Raw genomic sequence first — 19,225 nt, forward strand, 5'->3', positions numbered from 1 at the left:
ACACCAGTTTTAACAGTACGTTTTATTTTAATTACTTAAAAGTACTTAATTTTCTTTTGGTGTTACCGTACTAATCCTTTAATAGCAGGGCCAGTTGTGCATCCTTGTGTCATGAAATGTATGGAGCTTAGAAAAAAACATCAGACATGTTATTGGGTCTTTCACCACTTCACCACTGACGCTTTTTGACTAGAACAGGCTTTTGAAGTTTAGGAGCCTGACCTGGGAAGACAGATTTGGAGACACAGGGCAATTATATTTTGGATGTACTGTAGGTCCCAGTAAGTGCACATTAAAGGGATTCTGTTATGATTTTTATGGTATAGTTTTTTTTGTAATATTGGTGTGTAGGTGCATCTCAGGTCATTTTGCCTGGTCATGTGCTTTCAGAAAGAGCCAGCACTTTAGGATGGAACTGCTTTCTGGCAGGCTGTTGTTTCTCCTACTCAATGTAACTGAATGTGTCACAGTGGGATTTTTACTGTTGATTTCTATTCTCATATCTTACAGGGAGCTGTTATCTTGTTACATTCCCACTGTTCAGCTGCTGGGGAAAAGGTAGTTTTTTTTCCATTTATTACAGTTTTGCTAATGAAGGTGAATTGCCCTTTAAGCTGTGAGTCTAACTTCTCCCAAGAGACATTTTTATCTTAATTGTTACAATTACTTATTTGCTTATCTCAAAATTGTTACAAAAGTATCTTTGTGCACCTGGTGGCTGTTCTGGGCCAAAAGCCAATTAAGTTAGAAACTTTGTATCTATTTCTGGCTGTTTAGTGCAGGAGATCAAAGAGAAAGTTGGGACATTTCAGTAACTGCATGTTGAGCTGTCAAAAGCGGGACTGTCCCGCTCCAAACGGGACAGTTGGGAGGTATGGTTAAAGCATGCTGGGAACAGTACATCAAGGTTGTACTCTTAAAGCAATATTGCTCAATATCATTTGTTTTCCATGTTCAATTGCATTTTTCATCAACTTCTACAGAGAACTAAGGGGTGAAGTGGGACATCTTTACAGTTGGGTTCAGTGCCCCTTTAATTATTTCCTCTCTTACTACACATTTATCCCAAATTATTGTCATTCTTTCTTCTATTCCATTTGTTCCTTCAGGAATCAGGGTGAAGTTGTCCTTTCCTACGGCCTTCTGCGCTGTCGTAAAGGTGCAGTGTGCGCTTCCCGTCACTTGAAGATCGCCACTGTATGAAATCAAGGACAAATAGAATATTATAATTGGCCAAAGGTATCCCAGGTTTCTATTGTACATAAAATCAAATCGTATCTATAATAATTATGTTAACCTCAAGGCAAGAGCACAAAGTACATGATACTTTGCCTTGATATCATACGAGGCACTGATGCAATTACCTTAAAGGAACAGTAACACCAAAAAATTAAAGTGTTTTAAAGTAATGAAAATATCATGTAGTGTTGCCCTACACTGGTAAAACGGATGTGTTTGCTTCAGAAACACTACTATAGTTCATATTAACAAGCTGCTGTGTAGCAATGGTGGAAATTGAAAAAAAGTCTATATGTCACAGGTTAAATAGTGGATAACAGATAACACCATTATGTTCTACAGAGCTTATCTGTTATCTGCTGTGTAACCTGAGCCTTTTCTCCTTTGAATGGCTGCCCCCATTGCTACACAGCAGCTTATTTAACTGATTTGAACCGCCCCTTTAATAACTTACAAATATGTTTATTTTAACTAGAATTTGCATTCTGCCACTAGATGGAGCATTAAGCATTAAGTAAAACACATTCTGTTATGGCTAGCGATGATCGAATCTGTCCCGTTTCACTGAAAAATTAGCTAAACTGTGCTAAAATTCATGAAACGGCTAAAAATTAGTTTTTTAGGTGCGCAGCAATTTTTCTTGCTCCAAATACATTATGTCAATGGCCATTTTTTCTTATGGCGACTTTTTTGTCCAAATGGATTAAAGTCAATGGGCGTTTTTTCTCATGGCGACTTTTTTGGTCCAAAAAAAAAAATCAATGGATGTTTTTTCTTGGCAAATTTTTCTGCGGCTAAATTTTTTTGCAGTTTCATGAAAGAATTTTCAGGTGGCAAAATTTGGAATTTTGCCACGGATCCATGGCAGGTGAAAAAATGTGTCCATCACAAGTTATGGCACATGGGCGCTTTAGTGAAGTACTAGGAATTTCCAATTCAAGTCAATGGGCTGGGGAAAAGCTATTTCAAGTACCTCCTCCCTCCCTAAACTACAGCTTTAAAAGAGAGTGATGCTGGGAGATGTCGTTCAACAGCAAATTTAGGGCCACATATTGTGTTCTACATTTTACCTCCTCGAGGATCAAAAACATTTTGGTTCCCAGGATGCAAGGCGTATGTGCTGCCCACAGTTATTTATATGGTGCCCCAGTGGAGCTTACTTTAGGGATGGGCGAATTTGACCCGTTTAATTTCGCCACAAATTTTCTGCCGGCGAACGTCGCTGACGCCTACTTAAGTCTTTGTCTCACGGCGACGCACGTCTTTTTTTTTGACATAGGACACCATACAAGTCAATGGGCGTCATTTTTGCGTCAAAACAAGGTGAAAAAATTCGCCCATCCCTACTTACAATCTAAGGTCCCAATCACATTTACACACACTATAGGCAGTCAGTTAACCTGCCTGTACGTTTTTGGATTGTGGTAGACCATTGAGGTACCCCGAGGAAACCCACAAAGAAACAGGTAGAACATACATGGGTGAAATCATACTCAGGACCCCTAGTGCTACCCACCGAGCCACTGTGCTAACCGTGCCCTTGGCTACATGTACTGCCATTTATTATCACCAACTATGTTACTGACAATATACATTTCAGTGTGGAAGCCCCTGATACACAGGCAAGGACAGAAGGAATGTCTGTACAATGAGGTAAAGGCAAGGATTTCTGGGAGGAGGTCGGTAGCTGATATGCAAGATACAAATGCTATAAATAAGAAATACACCATGAGATTCCATTAACATTTGTGTTGGGTAATAATTGAATCCCCTTCATGTCCCTGTTACTAATACACAATTCCCACCCAGCTAAGCTCACAGCCGTAATCAACTAAATTACCCACCAGGACTCAATGACTCAAACTTACCATGAGAGTAATGAAGTGAGATGGTCGGGAGTTGAGGGGTCGGGGCTAATCGGAGGGGAGGTCACGTAGGCTGCAGCTTTTGCCCAGTTTTTGCTCCAGTAATGAGTTCCGTCTGTGCCAATGCTGGCTGGGAGCGTCTCCCCATACACAACGATACCTACAATACAACAAAGTGTCATATCTTTGCTAACGTACCTGCGGAGGGTATGTGGTGTCTCTGAATTTATCACATCCTCTTTAATCAGGTCTTCACCTTAAAATTAACTATTAGAATAATGTTTAACTGAGGTTCATAACTGTTGGGTTGGTTCCTAGAGAAACTCAGAGCAAAGCAGGTGGTTGGGGTAATGTGACTGAGTTTTATATACAGGTATGGGACCTGTTATCCAGAATCCTTGGGACCTGGGATTTTCCAAATAAGGGGTCCTTCTGTAATTTGAATCTCCATACTTAAAGTCTTCTAAAAATCATTAAAACATTAAATAGACACAATAAGTTTTTTTTTGCCTCCAATAAGGATTAATTATATCTTAGTTGGGATAAAGAACAAGCTACTGTTTTATCATTACAGAGAAAAAGGTCAAAGTCATTTTAAAAAATCTTAATTATTTGTTTATAATAGAGTCTACGAGAGATGGCCTTTTTGTGATTTGGAGCTTTCTGTATAATGGGTTTCCAGATAACAGATCCTATACAATATTTAGAACACCCATTTTACGTTTTTCAGGCGACCAGAAAAAAATGATGTAAAATCCAGGAAAATGTAAAATCCAGGAAAATGTAAAATCCAGGAAAATGTAAACTCAGGGAAATGCATTATGCATTATTTTGTGGGACCACAAAAAAAATTGTACAAACTATAAAATCAGGGGATGTAAAATTGAGGTTTCAAATATACATATATATATACTTAACTGTTGTACAGATACTAAGTTACATACAGATTACAAATTACTAAGGGGCAGATTTATCATGGGTCGAAGTGAATTTGAGGGAATTTTCTAAGTGAAAAAATTCAAAATTCAAAGTAATTTTTTGGATACTTCGACCATCGAATAGGATACTACGACTTCGAATTTACTTCGAATTCGATTCGAAGTAAAATCGTTAGAATATTCAACCATTTTGATAAGTACTGTCTCTTCGACTTCAATACTTCACCAAATTACACCTGCCAAACTGCTATGTTAGCCTATGGGGACCTTCTACAGCATTTTTCTACGTTTTTTGAAGTCAAAGTAAAATCGTTCGATCGTACGTTAAAATCGTTCGAATCGTTACTTTGACTACAGAATACACAAATTCCATGAAAAAAGTTCGAATTCGATATTGGAATTCAAAGTATTTTAATTCGATGGTCGAATTTCAAAGTATTTTTTACTTTGAAATTCGACCCTTGATAAATCTGCCCCTAAGTATTGATAGCATTAAAAATCCCCTAATGCCATTTATCTTCTTTCGACTTGTAAGGGGATGCAACCTTCCCCTTTAAAAAAAAAGTTTCTTGATTCTAAGCAATAGTGATGGGTGAATTTGTCGGCAAAAATTTTGCTGGCGTTAAAGTCAATGGGCGTCCGAATAGTGTTGATGCACAACGGTTTTGACACAATCGACTTTTCCGACGCGCTTCCAAAATTTTCTGTTGCTGACGAGTTTTCAAGGCAGTTTTGCGAATTTATTTGCTGCCGGTGAAACGCGAAAAATTGTCGCGAATTTGCGCCTGGCAAACTTATTTTTTGATGCCGGCGAATTTTTGCAGCGAATTTTCGCGGGCATTTCGCAAATTCGCCGCAAATTCGCGCCTGGCGAATAAATTCGCCCATCACTACTAAGCAACTTTAGTGATGGGCGAATTTGCACCGTTTCGCTTCGCCGAAAAATTCACGAATTTCGCGCGAAATTCGCGAAACGGCGGAAAATTCGCAAATTCACCCGTTTTTTGACGCCGGCGTCCGTTTTTCCGAAAAAAATAAATAAATGCGCCCATCACTACAATTTTCATTAATGTATAATTTTCAGTGGTTTTAAAGTTATTTGTAATTGCTATTGAAGCATCTGTCTGTCCCTTCTGCACTGCTGGTTCAAGCCAAGAGTCCAATAATACATTGCATGCTAAGCAGCTGACTATAATAGCGCCAGAAGCAGCAGTGCAGAGAACAGCAAGGGACAGACTGAGAGAGACAGACAGTCTATTCGCTTACTGATGGCAATTCAATAGTGCAGTTTTTATGGTGACACAGGAATGCCCATTAATACACAAGCAATTACTTTTCACCCACATTAAATCATTTGCATCACCCATAATACATTTTAAATTAATCTTTTTTTTTTTTAGTTTTCAAGCTTAGAATATTAACCCCTAATAAATGAGTTAAAGTAACGCCAGATTTTAAGCCTGAGTGACCCTGGCAAATGGTAAACCTTAACTAGCCTTAGATTTAATGACTGTGGGAGATTTAATGACTCGGATTTAGATCAAACTGTCACCCAGCCTGACTTTTAAATCGGCTGTTTGTATTTATACCTTTTCTCTTGGCTTGGGCAATCACATCTGCAGCTCCTCTGCTCATAACCTTGGTGATGTATAGGGGGCAGTTGGCCTGCTTAGCGATTGTTATCGCACGGAACGCTGCCTCCGCTTCCACCTGCCAAGAATAAAGGAAGCGGGTGAGACGCATCTGTCTGAGCTCAGGCGCCTTGCTCTAAATATAAGGCCGGGACAATGAATAACAAGCGAGTAAGTTCATTACCTCTTCAGGGTGGCTGAGTACATGACCCTCAGGCCCGGTGATGCCACATTCCAACATGCGCTTTTGCTCCTGTGCAAAATAAACAACTACGTGAATATAAATTGCTTTGGTAAATGGAACATCACATTTGTTTGGTCAATTACTGGAACATCTCTGGGCCAAATTTACTAAACCCCCTCAAACAACGTAAGACTTGCAACTTCTAAGCTCATCAATTCCAGCTGCTTATTTAACCATGTTATGAATCATGAATATTCTGTAAATTATATAGTGAATAAAGTACCCCCTCTTGTAAAATATAAGGATATTATAAGTTACAGTGGAGTTTCATGACCATATAAAAACACAAATCCGAATATTTTTATACAGGTTATGGAACTCCGAGGTAACTCCGAGGTAACTTCTAATATCCAAAATATGAGGAGTTCCTCATGACCATGGCCTTCGGCCTCATGCTTTTATATGGTCATGGAACTCCTCGGTAACTTATAATATCCTTATATTTTACAAAAGGGGGTACACTATATAAGTGGTGCTTAGTCATGTCATTGGTTATAATCGGAGTTTAGTGATGTCATTTCTGTCACATGAAACTGAAACTTGTGCAGTATAATAAAGTTATATAAGGATATTAGAAGTTACCTCGGACTCCTGCTTTTAAATGGTCATATTTATATTTTACAAGAGAGGGTACTTTATTCACTATATAATACACAAAAGCCATGAATATCTTGTAAATTATATCCTTATAAACGGTGAGTTCTGATGTCATCAGTTATAAACGGTAAGTAGTGATGTCATTTCTGTCACATGACTCACTGAAACTTGTGTATTATAATAAATAAAGTACCCCCAGTTGCAAAATTTGAGGATATTAGAAGTTACCTTCAGCCTCGTGTTTTTATATGGTCATGAATCTCCTCGGTAACTTATTATATCCTTATAATTTACAAGAGGGAGTATTTTATTCACTATATATTATCGATGCTGAGTGATGTAACTTGTCACATTATTATAACAAATAATATAACACCCCCCCCCGTTGTAAAAGACAAGAGTTTTCAAAGTCGTCTCGGAATCCTTGACCTGTTTATAAGCACTTGGCCTTCAGACTTATGACTTTAAATGTACATTGAACTCCTTCATGACTGAATATACTTATATATTAAAATTAAACCTTCTATAAATCCTCTTAGATAAATGTTGGGGATCAAACGCTCCCTTTATCAAGATATTTCAGCCACCCCCCATTATATTACGACCCATGTATTACGACTTTTCTCTTTTTTGGATGTATAATGGCAGCAGGCTGAAGCATAAGCAATAAAAGCTGCAGGAGCCTCTCATCTACTCCTTATCATATCCTTTGCAGCTGATGAGGTCGGTGATAAACCCATTTACCTGTCGGGGTGAACTGACAGATGTGCCCATATGTACAGGTCTTATCATTGCAACTGTCTGATTCCTACTTCTACTGAAGACTTTTTTGCTTTCTAAAAAGGACAATTCGCTTGAAGCCTAAGTTAATGAGAGTTATGACCAAACCAATTTCTCACCAGTACATTGGTAGAAGTCAACTCATTTATTATAGCTGCCCTTTATGGGGCCCAAGTATATTGTAGTAGTAGAATAAAAAAAAGTAAATCATAGTCTCCTCATCTCAAGCGTGGGTCTCATTATGATGGCTCAAGTGTTTTCAAGAAGAGCATGCTACCCCCAAAACAAACACCTGGCAGTGGCCGAGGAACCTTTGAAATAGCATCATGTGACTTACCTCCTGAATAATGTCCCCATTTTCTGCATGCACTTGGGCTATTGCTCCTAGTTCTCTGATAATGCTGAATATTTCATACATCTGTGAAAACAGGAGGTGGATTGTAAGCTTTTTATAGTCAGTAAATCTGTAACCAAGACAAGCATTGTGCATATCATTTACCTCTGCGTCTGTGCACTGGTATTGGTCTTTGTAGGCCATATAGATGAGAAACGAGTTGACACCTTCAAAAGAAAAAGTTCCATTTAATGATTGAATTGTTAGTCAAGAAGAGTCTTACTAGGGACCTCATCTAAATTATTCAGGAGATTATAATCCAGTTTTATCTTTTTGAAGACATTAGTCCATGGAAATAAAGTAAAGCCTAGAACATGATCTCCATGATGGAGTAAGTTTCTGGAACATGCAGACCATGAGGGTCTTATTTAAAGAGTGGGGGACAGCTGGTGGCTAGTGATGGGCGAAATTCTTGTATGTGAAAAATTCGTGAAACTCGCAAATTGATGCCTGCGTAAATTTTGGACGCGCGTCCGAAAAGTCACTCGCATCAATTTTGACACCAGTGTTAAAGTCAATGGACGTCCGAATAGTGTTGACTCACGGCGATTTTGACGCGATCGACCTTTCAGACGCCCGTCCATAATTTTTGGACACCAGCAAATTTTCGTGTGAGTTTTGTGAATTTATTTGCTGGCAGCGGAACGTGAAAATTTTCAGCGAATTTGCACCAGGCGAATTTATTCTCCAATCACTACTGGTGGCTGCTTTAAATACACATAAGCACTGGGCACGATTGCACCTGGGTAATTACCAATCAGTAATTAGCATTTTTCATCCAGCTGCAGGTAGAACAATGACGCCAAACATCTGATTGGTCACCATAGGTTACTGCCCAGGTGTAAATCTTCCCGGTGTTTATAGCTGACACTAGTATCTGCATCTACAAAACTTGCACCCTTTGCCAAGTTTAAGGTGTCTCCATGATTCCAAATCCCTTTGAGACCCTAATAACTAAAATAACATCAGTCTTTTGATCTTCACCACTACTAGAATTCACTTCTTACCTACTATAAAAAGCAACTTAACAACCCTAAGGCCGTGAGTAACATTTTAAAGGAATTTTAAAGGAAATATTATGGTCTCTGCTTTTTCCAGTGAAACAAGGACTATCAGGTTTACATGACTAGTCACACTGATAGAAATCAGCTAATCAGCATTTATGGGTCATGCGACTGAAAACAAACACTGGTTGGTTGGTATGGGTTACTATTCCCACATAAAGTTTGTAATGTTCATTTACAAAGTGCAGGGCATGATACAAAGTGCAAAAAATATGTGCAAATCACCATGTTTTTTGCACATCGGCATTCTGCCTTGCGCTGAACAAAAACGTGTCTTCCCCAAAGTGGTGTAACTAGATATTACTGGGCCCTGCAGCAAATTCAATTTAGGGCTAAAAAATAATCATATGTTGGCTTATTCTACCAAGATATATTGAAATTGCTCATTAATTTGGGCCTCACTGGGCCCCTACACTCCTGGGCCCCTACACTCCTGGGCCCCCGTGCATCCACAGGGTCTGCTTTCTCTGTAGTTACAACCCTGTTTTTCTTGACTACAGCTCTGCCAAACTGGGAGGGATGGAGCCACATAGGTGTCATGCAGGTTATTTTGCATCTCTCAGTACTTCTGCACTTTCGGCAGTGGAAGTAGTAAATGAGGTCCTGGGTCTCTTACTACAGTTCTCCATACTGTACGTGGTGGGCTCTTTGCTTCTGGGCAGACTGGACAACTAAATACAAAGAACGAATGACACATTGAGCTTGTTGTGCACCAAAACATCCAAGACATTAATTTGGAGCAACAGTTGAAAACCTTCCACACTCTTCCTCCATGCACAGCTCTGCTACACTTCTATTCTTGATTTTGTATTTAATTTATGCCAATATATGCTGTTAGGGTCATGTACAAAATCAAACTCTGGTTCATATTACTAATTATTATTGGACACCACACAAACCTGCTCTATTATTTAAATTCAAGAGCTTAAGCCGCTTAGAAAGAAACCTTTTCCAGTTCCTTTAATACCATCCCCTGCATACCAATGAAATAACAGTGCACTTCCATAAACGTGATACATTTCACAAGGAACAATCCTCCTTCCAATAACTTTGAAGGTATTTTTCATTAAATACCTCCTGCCGCTAATTACTAGGTCATTGCTTCTAATTATATAAAATACTATCCTTCCAGCTTTGTTCAAGCAAAGCTCTACTGCAGTGCTGTGTCCTGCTAATAATCGTTGGGGGTTAGATCTACATTTTACCTCCATTGCTATGGTGACGTTACACCAAACAGCTCATTTATATGCATAAAAAACTTTGTTTAGTAGCTATTAAAAGAATTCCTTGAATAACGAGGCTTGTTACATAATACCTGTCTGCTAAAGGTATTCATCTAATTTCAAAGTGGCATAAAAAATGCAAAAATAGGGTATTAAAGCTGTACTTAGGTGTAAATTCAGTTTATAGTTCCATCCTGAAAATGCTTTTGAGCTCATTGGGGAAATGAAGAATATAATTAGCGACATTGTACTGAATTAAGAGTTGTAAAAACAATAACAGGGTCCTAATGTGCATTAACTTGTTGGCAAATTGCAGAAAACCAGGTGCTGCTCCTTATACAGCTGGTGCACCTTGAACCCCAGTATAAGGGCTCTTACTCACGAGCGTTTTTACCTGCGCTCCCCTGCGTTCCGTTTTTCGACGTTCAGCCGCAGGGGAGCGCAGGAATAGACGCATTTCATTTTTTCAAATGGGGCTGTACTCACACAGGCGCATGTAGGCGCCGAACGCAGGTTGAGACGCAACATGCTGCATTTTTCCTACGTTCGGCGCCTACATGCGCCTGTGTGAGTACAGCCCCATTTGAAATAATGAAATGCGTCTATTCCTGCGCTCCCCTGCGGCTGAACGCCGAAAAACGGAACGCAGGGGAGCGCAGGTAAAAACGCTCGTGAGTAAGAGCCCTAAACAAAGCAGAAAATCCAGTGTCCATTTTTACAAAATAAACCACACTCATAAATAGGGTTTTCAACAGCAACAACAATAACAATTCAGCACTTCTATCTCTCGTCCTTCAAAGAGACTTAGTGATAAAATTTGCTTTTGGGGTTTATTTTGCAGTTTCAGTCATCTTGTTGCTACGGTCCAAATTACCATAACAACCGTGTATTGATTTCAATAAGAGACTGGAATATGAATAGGAGAGGCCTGAATAGAAAGATGGGCAATAAAAAGTAGCAATAACAATACATTTGTAGCCTTACAGAGCATTTTTTTTGTTTTTTTGATGGGGTCAGTGACCCCCATTTGAAAACTGGAAAGAATCAGAAGGAGAAGGCAAATAATTAAAAAAAACTATAAAAAAAATAAATAACAAAAACCCAATGAAAAGTTGCTTAGAATTGGTCTTTCTATAACATACTAAAAGTTAACTTAAAGGTGAACCACCCCGTTAATATTAGCATGGTCTGCATATAACACCTTAGAAGGAAGGTCAGGTTATAAAAAGGACACCATCACACTGTAGTGCCTGGCTATGTATCTTTATCCAGTAAAATTACAAGGATACAAGGAACCTTTAGTGCCACAAGCTTGCAATCGGCACCTATGCTGTAGTCTATAGAGCAGATTTACTAAAGAGCGAAGTGGCTAACGCGAGCAACAATTCGCTAGCGTTGCCATCTGCAGGGACTTTGCCAATACACCAACAATACACCGCAAGTGCCAATTCGCTAGCGAACCAGACCCTATCACCAGGCTTATTTTCGCTTCGCGGACTCGGCTGCACAAGTCCTAACTTAGACTTTTTTTGGGTAACTGGTTTTCTCCAGACATTTCATAACATATGAAACATTAATTTTACAGTGGGCTCATGTCTTTGGCATTATATTAACTCTCTTGTCTTTATTAAGGTTCCCTGGACACGTGTAATAAAAAGTGGTAACTTCAAGCATTTGCACCATTTTTAATAAAACATATAAAAAAAAATTTATAATAAAACCTCATGCAACTTTAAATTTCCCGTCGTATGCAAATCGACATAAGCGCAAGATCACTATCGAATTTTCGGTAGGCACAAATGAACGCTAGCGCATCTTCGCTATGAAATGCTCGCACAGCCGAAGTAACGCTAGTGAAAAATCACCAGCGTTCGATGCCTCAGACTAAACTAATCTAGTGAATTAGCGAATTCGTATCGCATTTGATCTTGGCAAAGTGGTGCGAGGATTGCGAAGCTGATGCTGGCGAAAATGTGCACGTTATTGAATCGGACCCTAAGTGTCTGTATTCCAACCAACTTACCTTTATCCTTCACTAATGCCTCTAACTCTTCTTTCAGGCTCTCGTGCCAGTGGGTAATATCTACATGAAGGGAATAATCACAGCACACACTGCCATCAGCCCATTCTCTCCACTGGTCGTAGGCTTGTACCAGGTTCATTCCAGAGTTAGGGAAGACATGGTCAACTAGAAGGACAGTTATGAAGCTAGTTAGTGTACAGAAGATTCTCATCCATTATCCCAATTTTCACCAAGTTTCACTGCGAAAATAATGCCCATAGACTCTCATGGGTGAAATTTTTTGTCACTCATAGACTTTAGACCAGGGATCCCCAACCTTTTGAACCCGTGAGCAACATTCAGAATTAAAAGGAGTTGGGGAGCAACACTAGCATGAAAAATGTTCTTGGGGTGTGATTGGCCATTTGGTTGCCCCTATGTGGATTGCCAACCTACAATGAGGCTCTGTTTGGAAGTACACCTGGTTTTTATACAACCAAAATTTGCCTCAAAAATAAGCCCTGATTTGAGGACACTGAGAGCAACATCCAAGGGTTTGGAGAGCAACATGTTGGGGATCACTGCTTTAGATAATGCATTTTGGCAAATTTTCGCAGGTTCATACATTTTTGTCGAAACAAAACGAGTCAGATTTGCTCATGACTACTTAAAATCAATAAGAATCTCACTGATTATGGAAAAACAAAGGGTGCGATTCAGTCAGCGTGGGTATTTTAATACCTAGGGGCCTATTTAATAAAACTCAAATTAATCTAATTTTTTTCTTAAAACAAAATTGACCAAAGTCCCTTCCACAAATTGAACTCGTTTATCAATAATTTTTCTTGAAAAAGTCAGATTGAAAAAAAGCAGCATCAAAATCGAGCGTCAATTCATATTGTACAATTGCCGCTCTGAATACCTGATTTTATCGAATTGTTGCTGCGAAAACTCAACTTTATCAGATGAAAACCCCTACTTTATTGGACTATCCATCGCATGTCAAGATGCCAAGAAATAACTTCAGGGACATCTGCTATTGACTTCTACATGACCTCTACAGGTTTGAGATGGCGTATTTTCGAAATTTTGATTTTTAGCAGTTTTGGGGTATAATAAATCTCTAAACATTAAAATTTTTATTTTTCCACAAATAGTTTTCATGGAAAAAAAATAAAGAGGTTTAATAAATAGGCCCCTTAAACATGCAAATATAGCATTATAGCTCCAGGAACATAAGTTGATGCAACGTTTTTGAGAATAAGGTCTCATATAAGGATATTAATCATACCACATTATATATGTTGTAGTACATACTTATCATGGTGGTGCCCCCGGCAAGTGCAGCTTTTGTTCCTTGGAAGAAATCATCAGCGCTGGTCATCCCCATAACCGGCATCTGTAGCCTTGTGTGAACATCTATCCCTCCGGGTATAACCAGCAACCCATGGGCATCAATGGTTTTCACCCCACCAGGAACAATTAGATTCTCTCCAATTTGCCTGAATAAAAATATAAGAAATGTATAAAAACAATAATGAATCATTGCAAAAATTCTGTTCACCATCTGATGATGTGGTTGGTTCAGCTTGTAACTTGTTGACTTGGTCTGTTCAATTCAATTTGTTTGTTCAGCTGGTGGCTTTGTCCAGTACAAGAAGTCTACAGATATACTATAAGGTGGCCATAGATGCACCAATAATTTTATATGAAACAAATTTTTGTATTATATGAGGTGTGTGTATGGCAGGAGACAATCCGACTGATATCGGCAGAAGACTTGGCTGGCTAGAAAATTTTTGAACTAAGCAATTGAATTCGTAATGAATCCGATGAAAATTAAGCGTAGGACTGGCCAGATATGGGCTGACTTTGACGTAGTTGGCCATCTTAAATATATTGCAATATATGGACAAACAATCCCTGTTTTGTTTAAAGGGTAAGGCATTTTTTAGTAGCAGTATGCACAAAATGTCTCTGTCTTAAATATATTGATAATGGGTTGAGTGCAGAGGACCTCTTGTAGTTGACTAGAAAATTTTTGAAGGCACCAGAACATCAGGCACTGTTAAGGTGGCCATACACGCACCAATATTTATTTTGTATGATAATCTGTGCATGTGTGGTGGGAGACAAGGCGACAGATATCAGTAAAAAGCCTTGGATATAGGTTGTCTTGTTGATGTGCCCGAACATCATAACATTAAGGCTGATTCATCAAATAGAGCTAAAGGATTCTTTTTGTTTTTTATCGAACGATTCAGCTCTTACTATTAGTAAAGCAGACGGAAGATGTTTCGTATGACCAATGGTTGTGGGAAAGATCATAATTGTAGAGTGTATGGCCACCTTAAGAGGCATTATAATATTGCTGAGGACACAGATACTCACTTTATTAAACCATCTTCAATATATATATCAGCGGGGAAGGACTGATCATCGTTCACAATCTTCCCACCTTTTATTAACAGTCGGTCACTCTGCAGAAGAACAAATATAAGATTAATGAATCGGTCAGCTAATGCACTAGGCTGGCAAAACAAATGAATAAATGATAGAGCTGGAGTGGCAGAAGACCAACTGTACGTCAGCTGTGAGAGTAGAGAATGATATTTGTAGATGGCTAGAAGAGGATGTAATGGTTTTCTATGGTCATCGATTGACTTAGTCCCATGAACATTCAAGCAATAAACCTAGGTGCCCAACCCAATTGGTTCTGCTGATGAATGGTTCTGCAAAGATATATTTTTACAGGTATTTTTGAATACTCATACTAGAAAATCATGAAAACATTATATAAATATTATATAAACCCAATAGGCTGGTTTTGCTTCAGTAAGGATTAATTATTATAGTTTGGATCAAGTACAAGTCTATAGAAGATGGCCTCCTTAATTTGGAGATTTCTGGATAAAAAGGTTAGTGGATAATGGATCCCATACCTGTACACAGAAGATTAAATAGTTAAGAAAGAAATTTATACACACATAATACACCTTCTAACAGTTTCTAAAGTACCAATGGCAGGCAAGGCTTGCTTGTCCTAAACATTCCGATTCTGTATCTGAGCAACCTCCCTGAACTTCTGATGAGATTATCTAAATAGCCACCAAGCCAGCAATGCTTGCACAGATTGATATGACAATGTACAATCAGACACAAGCGAGGCTGGTAGGGATGATGGCAGTTTGCTCTTGGGCTGACCTGTTTTGAAGAATTTGGGTCACTACAGCAGTTGGCTTATAACCGAGTCAACTAGTGTCTACCTCAGTGCACCTTGAAAATAATACATTTGTATCTAGTTTAAAGCAACACTGACTATAATTTAATTGCATGGAAATGGTTTGCAATGGTCCTGCAAGCTAAAGAAAGAGCATGGCAGTTAGTCTTCACTACAGAAGGGAATATAGAATAATGAAAGAAGACAACGGATAGGCTACTACAAGTTTCTTGAGAAAGGCAAAATGTTGTGTTCATGCATAGGTCGTTAAATATCCAAGGTTTTCATGCCCAATGGCCAGCGGAAGTCATTACTGAAAAAGTTCACAAAGCCCAACCTGGGAACAATTAGGCTAGCACCTACAGCACCTACAGCACCCACTGATGAATTGCTAAAAGAAAGTATGAAGTGCATTAGGAGTTTATACACATCATGGTAATGATATTGTGTTTCCTAATGGTATCTGTTCCATGCTCTGAAAGAAAGTTTGATACCAAATGTTTTTGGAGGACCAACTTAGCACCTACAGTATCTAATGGAGCTCCTGTTTCACAAATTAATATTTTGTGAAATATTTTAATTGAAACATACTGTCTAACTAGGAAGAGGCAAGAATGTTGATACTATTTAGAAAGTATATTATAATTGCGTTGGGTCCACGTCTATAGGGTGCACAATATATGCTCTAGTGACAGATAGATAATCAGACTCATGTGTACTAGAATGTTCTGTAGGGCAACTCCTTGGGCTGTGTTTAGTACTGTGCTCTTTCCCAGAGATTATTTCTCCATTATTATGCCTGGATCTGGATAGGGTGTTACATGCTACCAATGTGATTTAGGCCCTCTAACAGAGGGTGGGCCCGGTTGGCATTAAGGTACATCTGAGATAAGTGTGCTTTGGGATAGCACTAAATCCACATTAGAGGACTTAGATATTTCTAGATATGGAGGAAGAAGAAGCTTGAGGAATGGCTTCTCCACCTCCTGTTCTGGATATCTGGCCCATGCTACTTTAGGTGCAGATACGTAGAACTGTATTCTGAGCTGGTCTGACTTTGTGAGTGAGACCCTGAACAATGCTCATACTATCTGCCAAGGTTTACTGCATTAGACAATTAGTCCACACTAATAAAATTAATATACACCACATATATTTGGGTGTGTGCCACCAATACCTTCCCCGGTTTCCTCTCTGTGCAGCAACAGTAGTGGATAGAGTGAAACCTGATCCAAACAGAATATTAAAAGGCACAATGAATGCAATAAAGAGGCCACATTCTTCCCTTCAAGTACTTGCACTACGCAATTTCACGGTTCACTACACAAAATATGCACTGTATATCTTATAGTGTTGGCAGAGGAAAACAGTGATATTTATTTCTTCTATTTGTACCCTGTCTGCAAGTGGAATATTTGGCATTATAAAATAATTCTTTTTGCATGCAGGACAGATGGACATCCTCAAGTACTGGTTTTTTAAAGGTTGACTATCAAAAAAGCAATGACCTATTATAGGTAAGTCTGTTTCTATCCATCAGTCTATTTCCACCAGTGGAGACATCTTATGGCAATGGTTTTCAGACTTGTGAGTGAGGACCCTCTTAGCTCATAACAAGATTACTGGAATGAGAAAACATGTTTCAGCCATAGTTCCAACTGCATTTAAAATTTGGATTCACCCCCAAATAATACTTTTTGGCTAAGCAAAATACTTCATACTAAGCATCCAAAAGAATTTTGAAGAACATACAGGCCCCCTAACTACCCTTTAGGCAGAGCACCCTCTCCCAACAATGCTCCATTTCTTCTTACAGTTTGGGAAACACTGTCCTAGGGTATCATTGGTCAGCCTGCTCGCTGCTAGCCCACAACTACAACCTGACACTTTCACCCACCCATGAGCACCTATTTGAGCTCTGCCTAAAAATAATAAGATACATATAATAGAATCGCATTAAGGCCCCATACATGGGCAGATATAAACTTCCGACAGATTAAATTGGCAAATTATTGGGCAGCGGATGGGACCCTACGACGAGCTTCCCCAATCGATATCTGGCTTAAAGTAGGTCAGATGTCAATTGGGCGGGTTTAAAAATGCCATTGGATTGAGGACTGCATCGGTTTGTTGATGGGGCCCTCGATCTGACTGCCCATATTCTTCTCATTGTGATCCAATCTTTGGGCCCTAGGGCCCACGGTCGGATCAGCCCAATACTGTCCACCTCAAGGTGGTCATATCAGGAGAGATCTGCTCTTTAGCGACGTTGCCAAATGAGCAGATGGCCTAGGTATTGTTCTACTTGCAGCTGGCTTTAAAAAGCTAATCACCGATTGGTTGCTATAGGTAACTGCCCATGGGCAGATTTGCCCTGTGTTGAAAAATGAGCCCCACTGTGTGTAATATTAGCCTTATGCTGTAAAAACAGTGAACAAAGATACACAATATTATTTTTAATTAGTAGACTATATGGAACTCCATTGCCATGCATATCACAACTGAAAAACCCTACTGTCCCATCTGGCTATTGAGCTGATTGCAAATAAAAGCCCTTGATTTCATTTCTCATTGATGCCACATAATGTGCTTTCCCCTTGCACCTGACCTCCCCCTCCTTTGTTCATGGGCCATAAAATCTCATTTTATATCCTACAGACGCCCCATTACCAGAATCTTCCTGACTATTATAATCCATATACAGTATGAAAGCTGCTTTGTTTAAGCGGTTTATGTAGCCAGGACCAACAGTGCAGGAAATAGAGGGATGACAGATACTGTTTTTGAATACATATATAATATATAATGACATTTTCTTTAATTATGCAATATGTCATACAAGTATGGGACCTGTTTAGTGATGGGTGAATAAATTTGCCTGGCACGAATTTGCTGAGAATTTCCTTGTTTCGCCACCAGCGGAAAAATTTGCGAATCTCCCATGACGGGAGTGGGCATCAAAAAATTGTGCGTCAACACTATTGGGAAGTCCATTGACACAAGCGACTTTTCGGACATCCTTCCAGAATTCGACGCAGGTGTCAGTTTGCGATCTTCATGATTTTTTCTCAATTTTTTAGCCATCTCGCAAATTTTTCGGGAGAAATTCGCCCATCACTAGACCTGTTATCAAGAATGCTAAGGACCTGGGATATTCTGGATAAGGGATCTTTCCATAAATTGCACCTCTAGGAAACGAAACCGGATACTGGATTCTATACCTGTATTTGGGTAAAGTTCTGAAATGCAAAAACCCCCCACAAAACCTACAAACTTCATGAAATCGCTAATTTGATTTTGCGCTTGCTTTCTATGTACAATATAAAAGGTCTGGTATAGATGTGACTTATTAGTGCACTATTTAAAGTTCACAAGCAGCATGGTTTTCCCCAGGGACCACTGTCTTTGTCCTCAGATCTCTAATTATGGGACACAGGCAGCCTATTGTCTTTAGGGCTGGGGCAAGGAGAGGCCTGTTAGAGGCTGCATGGGGAATTTCATTCATCAGGGACTCGTGCAGAGCTTTTAAAAGGGATTTTAAAAAGTACAAAGCCTATACATGGCAACAGAGTGTCCTCTTTCGCTTCGTTACTTTGTAATCGTATATCCCCCTTCCCTATTTGCAGACAGGATTATATCAAAGGCAGCCCGACCCCCTCACACAGAACTCATGGGTTCGGACATCATATACTATTATACTTCCAATCTCATTCACTCATAGAGTTGGGAACATGTACAGTTTTAGAAAACATAACACAATGATAGTTTGCCTTTAAATGTGGGCTAAGAAAAAGGCAGAAATCTGACAATTTTATAAATTTCCTGAAAAAAAAATACCTGCAGGGAAAAATGTGTTTCTATTGGACACAGGCATAACCAGATAAAGACAATGAAACTCAGAAGGAGCTTCTAATAAACCTATATATATATATTAAAGGTCAAAAACACCACCAAATTGATCTTGGTGCGACTACTGCCCCTGGCACTGGCCAGTGTTGCTCTAAACACTGCTCTCATAAGACATTCAT

At 39.2% G+C, this 19,225-nt stretch overlaps 1 protein-coding gene across 3 annotated transcripts in view; it reads right to left on the reverse strand.

Annotated features, from left to right (window-relative positions):
* dpysl4.L (dihydropyrimidinase like 4 L homeolog) overlaps positions 1-19,225 on the reverse strand; it is a 37,372-nt gene that overhangs the window by 12,425 nt on the left and 5,722 nt on the right. For all 3 annotated transcript variants that reach the window (XM_041568602.1, XM_018224264.2, XM_041568603.1), the window contains exons 2-10: positions 14,369-14,457; positions 13,295-13,479; positions 11,999-12,163; positions 7,794-7,855; positions 7,632-7,712; positions 5,858-5,926; positions 5,632-5,752; positions 3,108-3,264; positions 1,054-1,195 (exon numbers count right to left, since the gene is read on the reverse strand). In XM_041568602.1, the coding sequence (XP_041424536.1) occupies positions 1,054-1,195; positions 3,108-3,264; positions 5,632-5,752; positions 5,858-5,926; positions 7,632-7,712; positions 7,794-7,855; positions 11,999-12,163; positions 13,295-13,479; positions 14,369-14,457 (1,071 nt within the window). The remainder of the gene's footprint in view (positions 1-1,053; positions 1,196-3,107; positions 3,265-5,631; positions 5,753-5,857; positions 5,927-7,631; positions 7,713-7,793; positions 7,856-11,998; positions 12,164-13,294; positions 13,480-14,368; positions 14,458-19,225) is intronic.

Source organism: Xenopus laevis, chromosome 7L (assembly GCF_017654675.1).
Source record: "Xenopus laevis strain J_2021 chromosome 7L, Xenopus_laevis_v10.1, whole genome shotgun sequence".
Classification (NCBI taxonomy): domain Eukaryota; kingdom Metazoa; phylum Chordata; class Amphibia; order Anura; family Pipidae; genus Xenopus; species Xenopus laevis.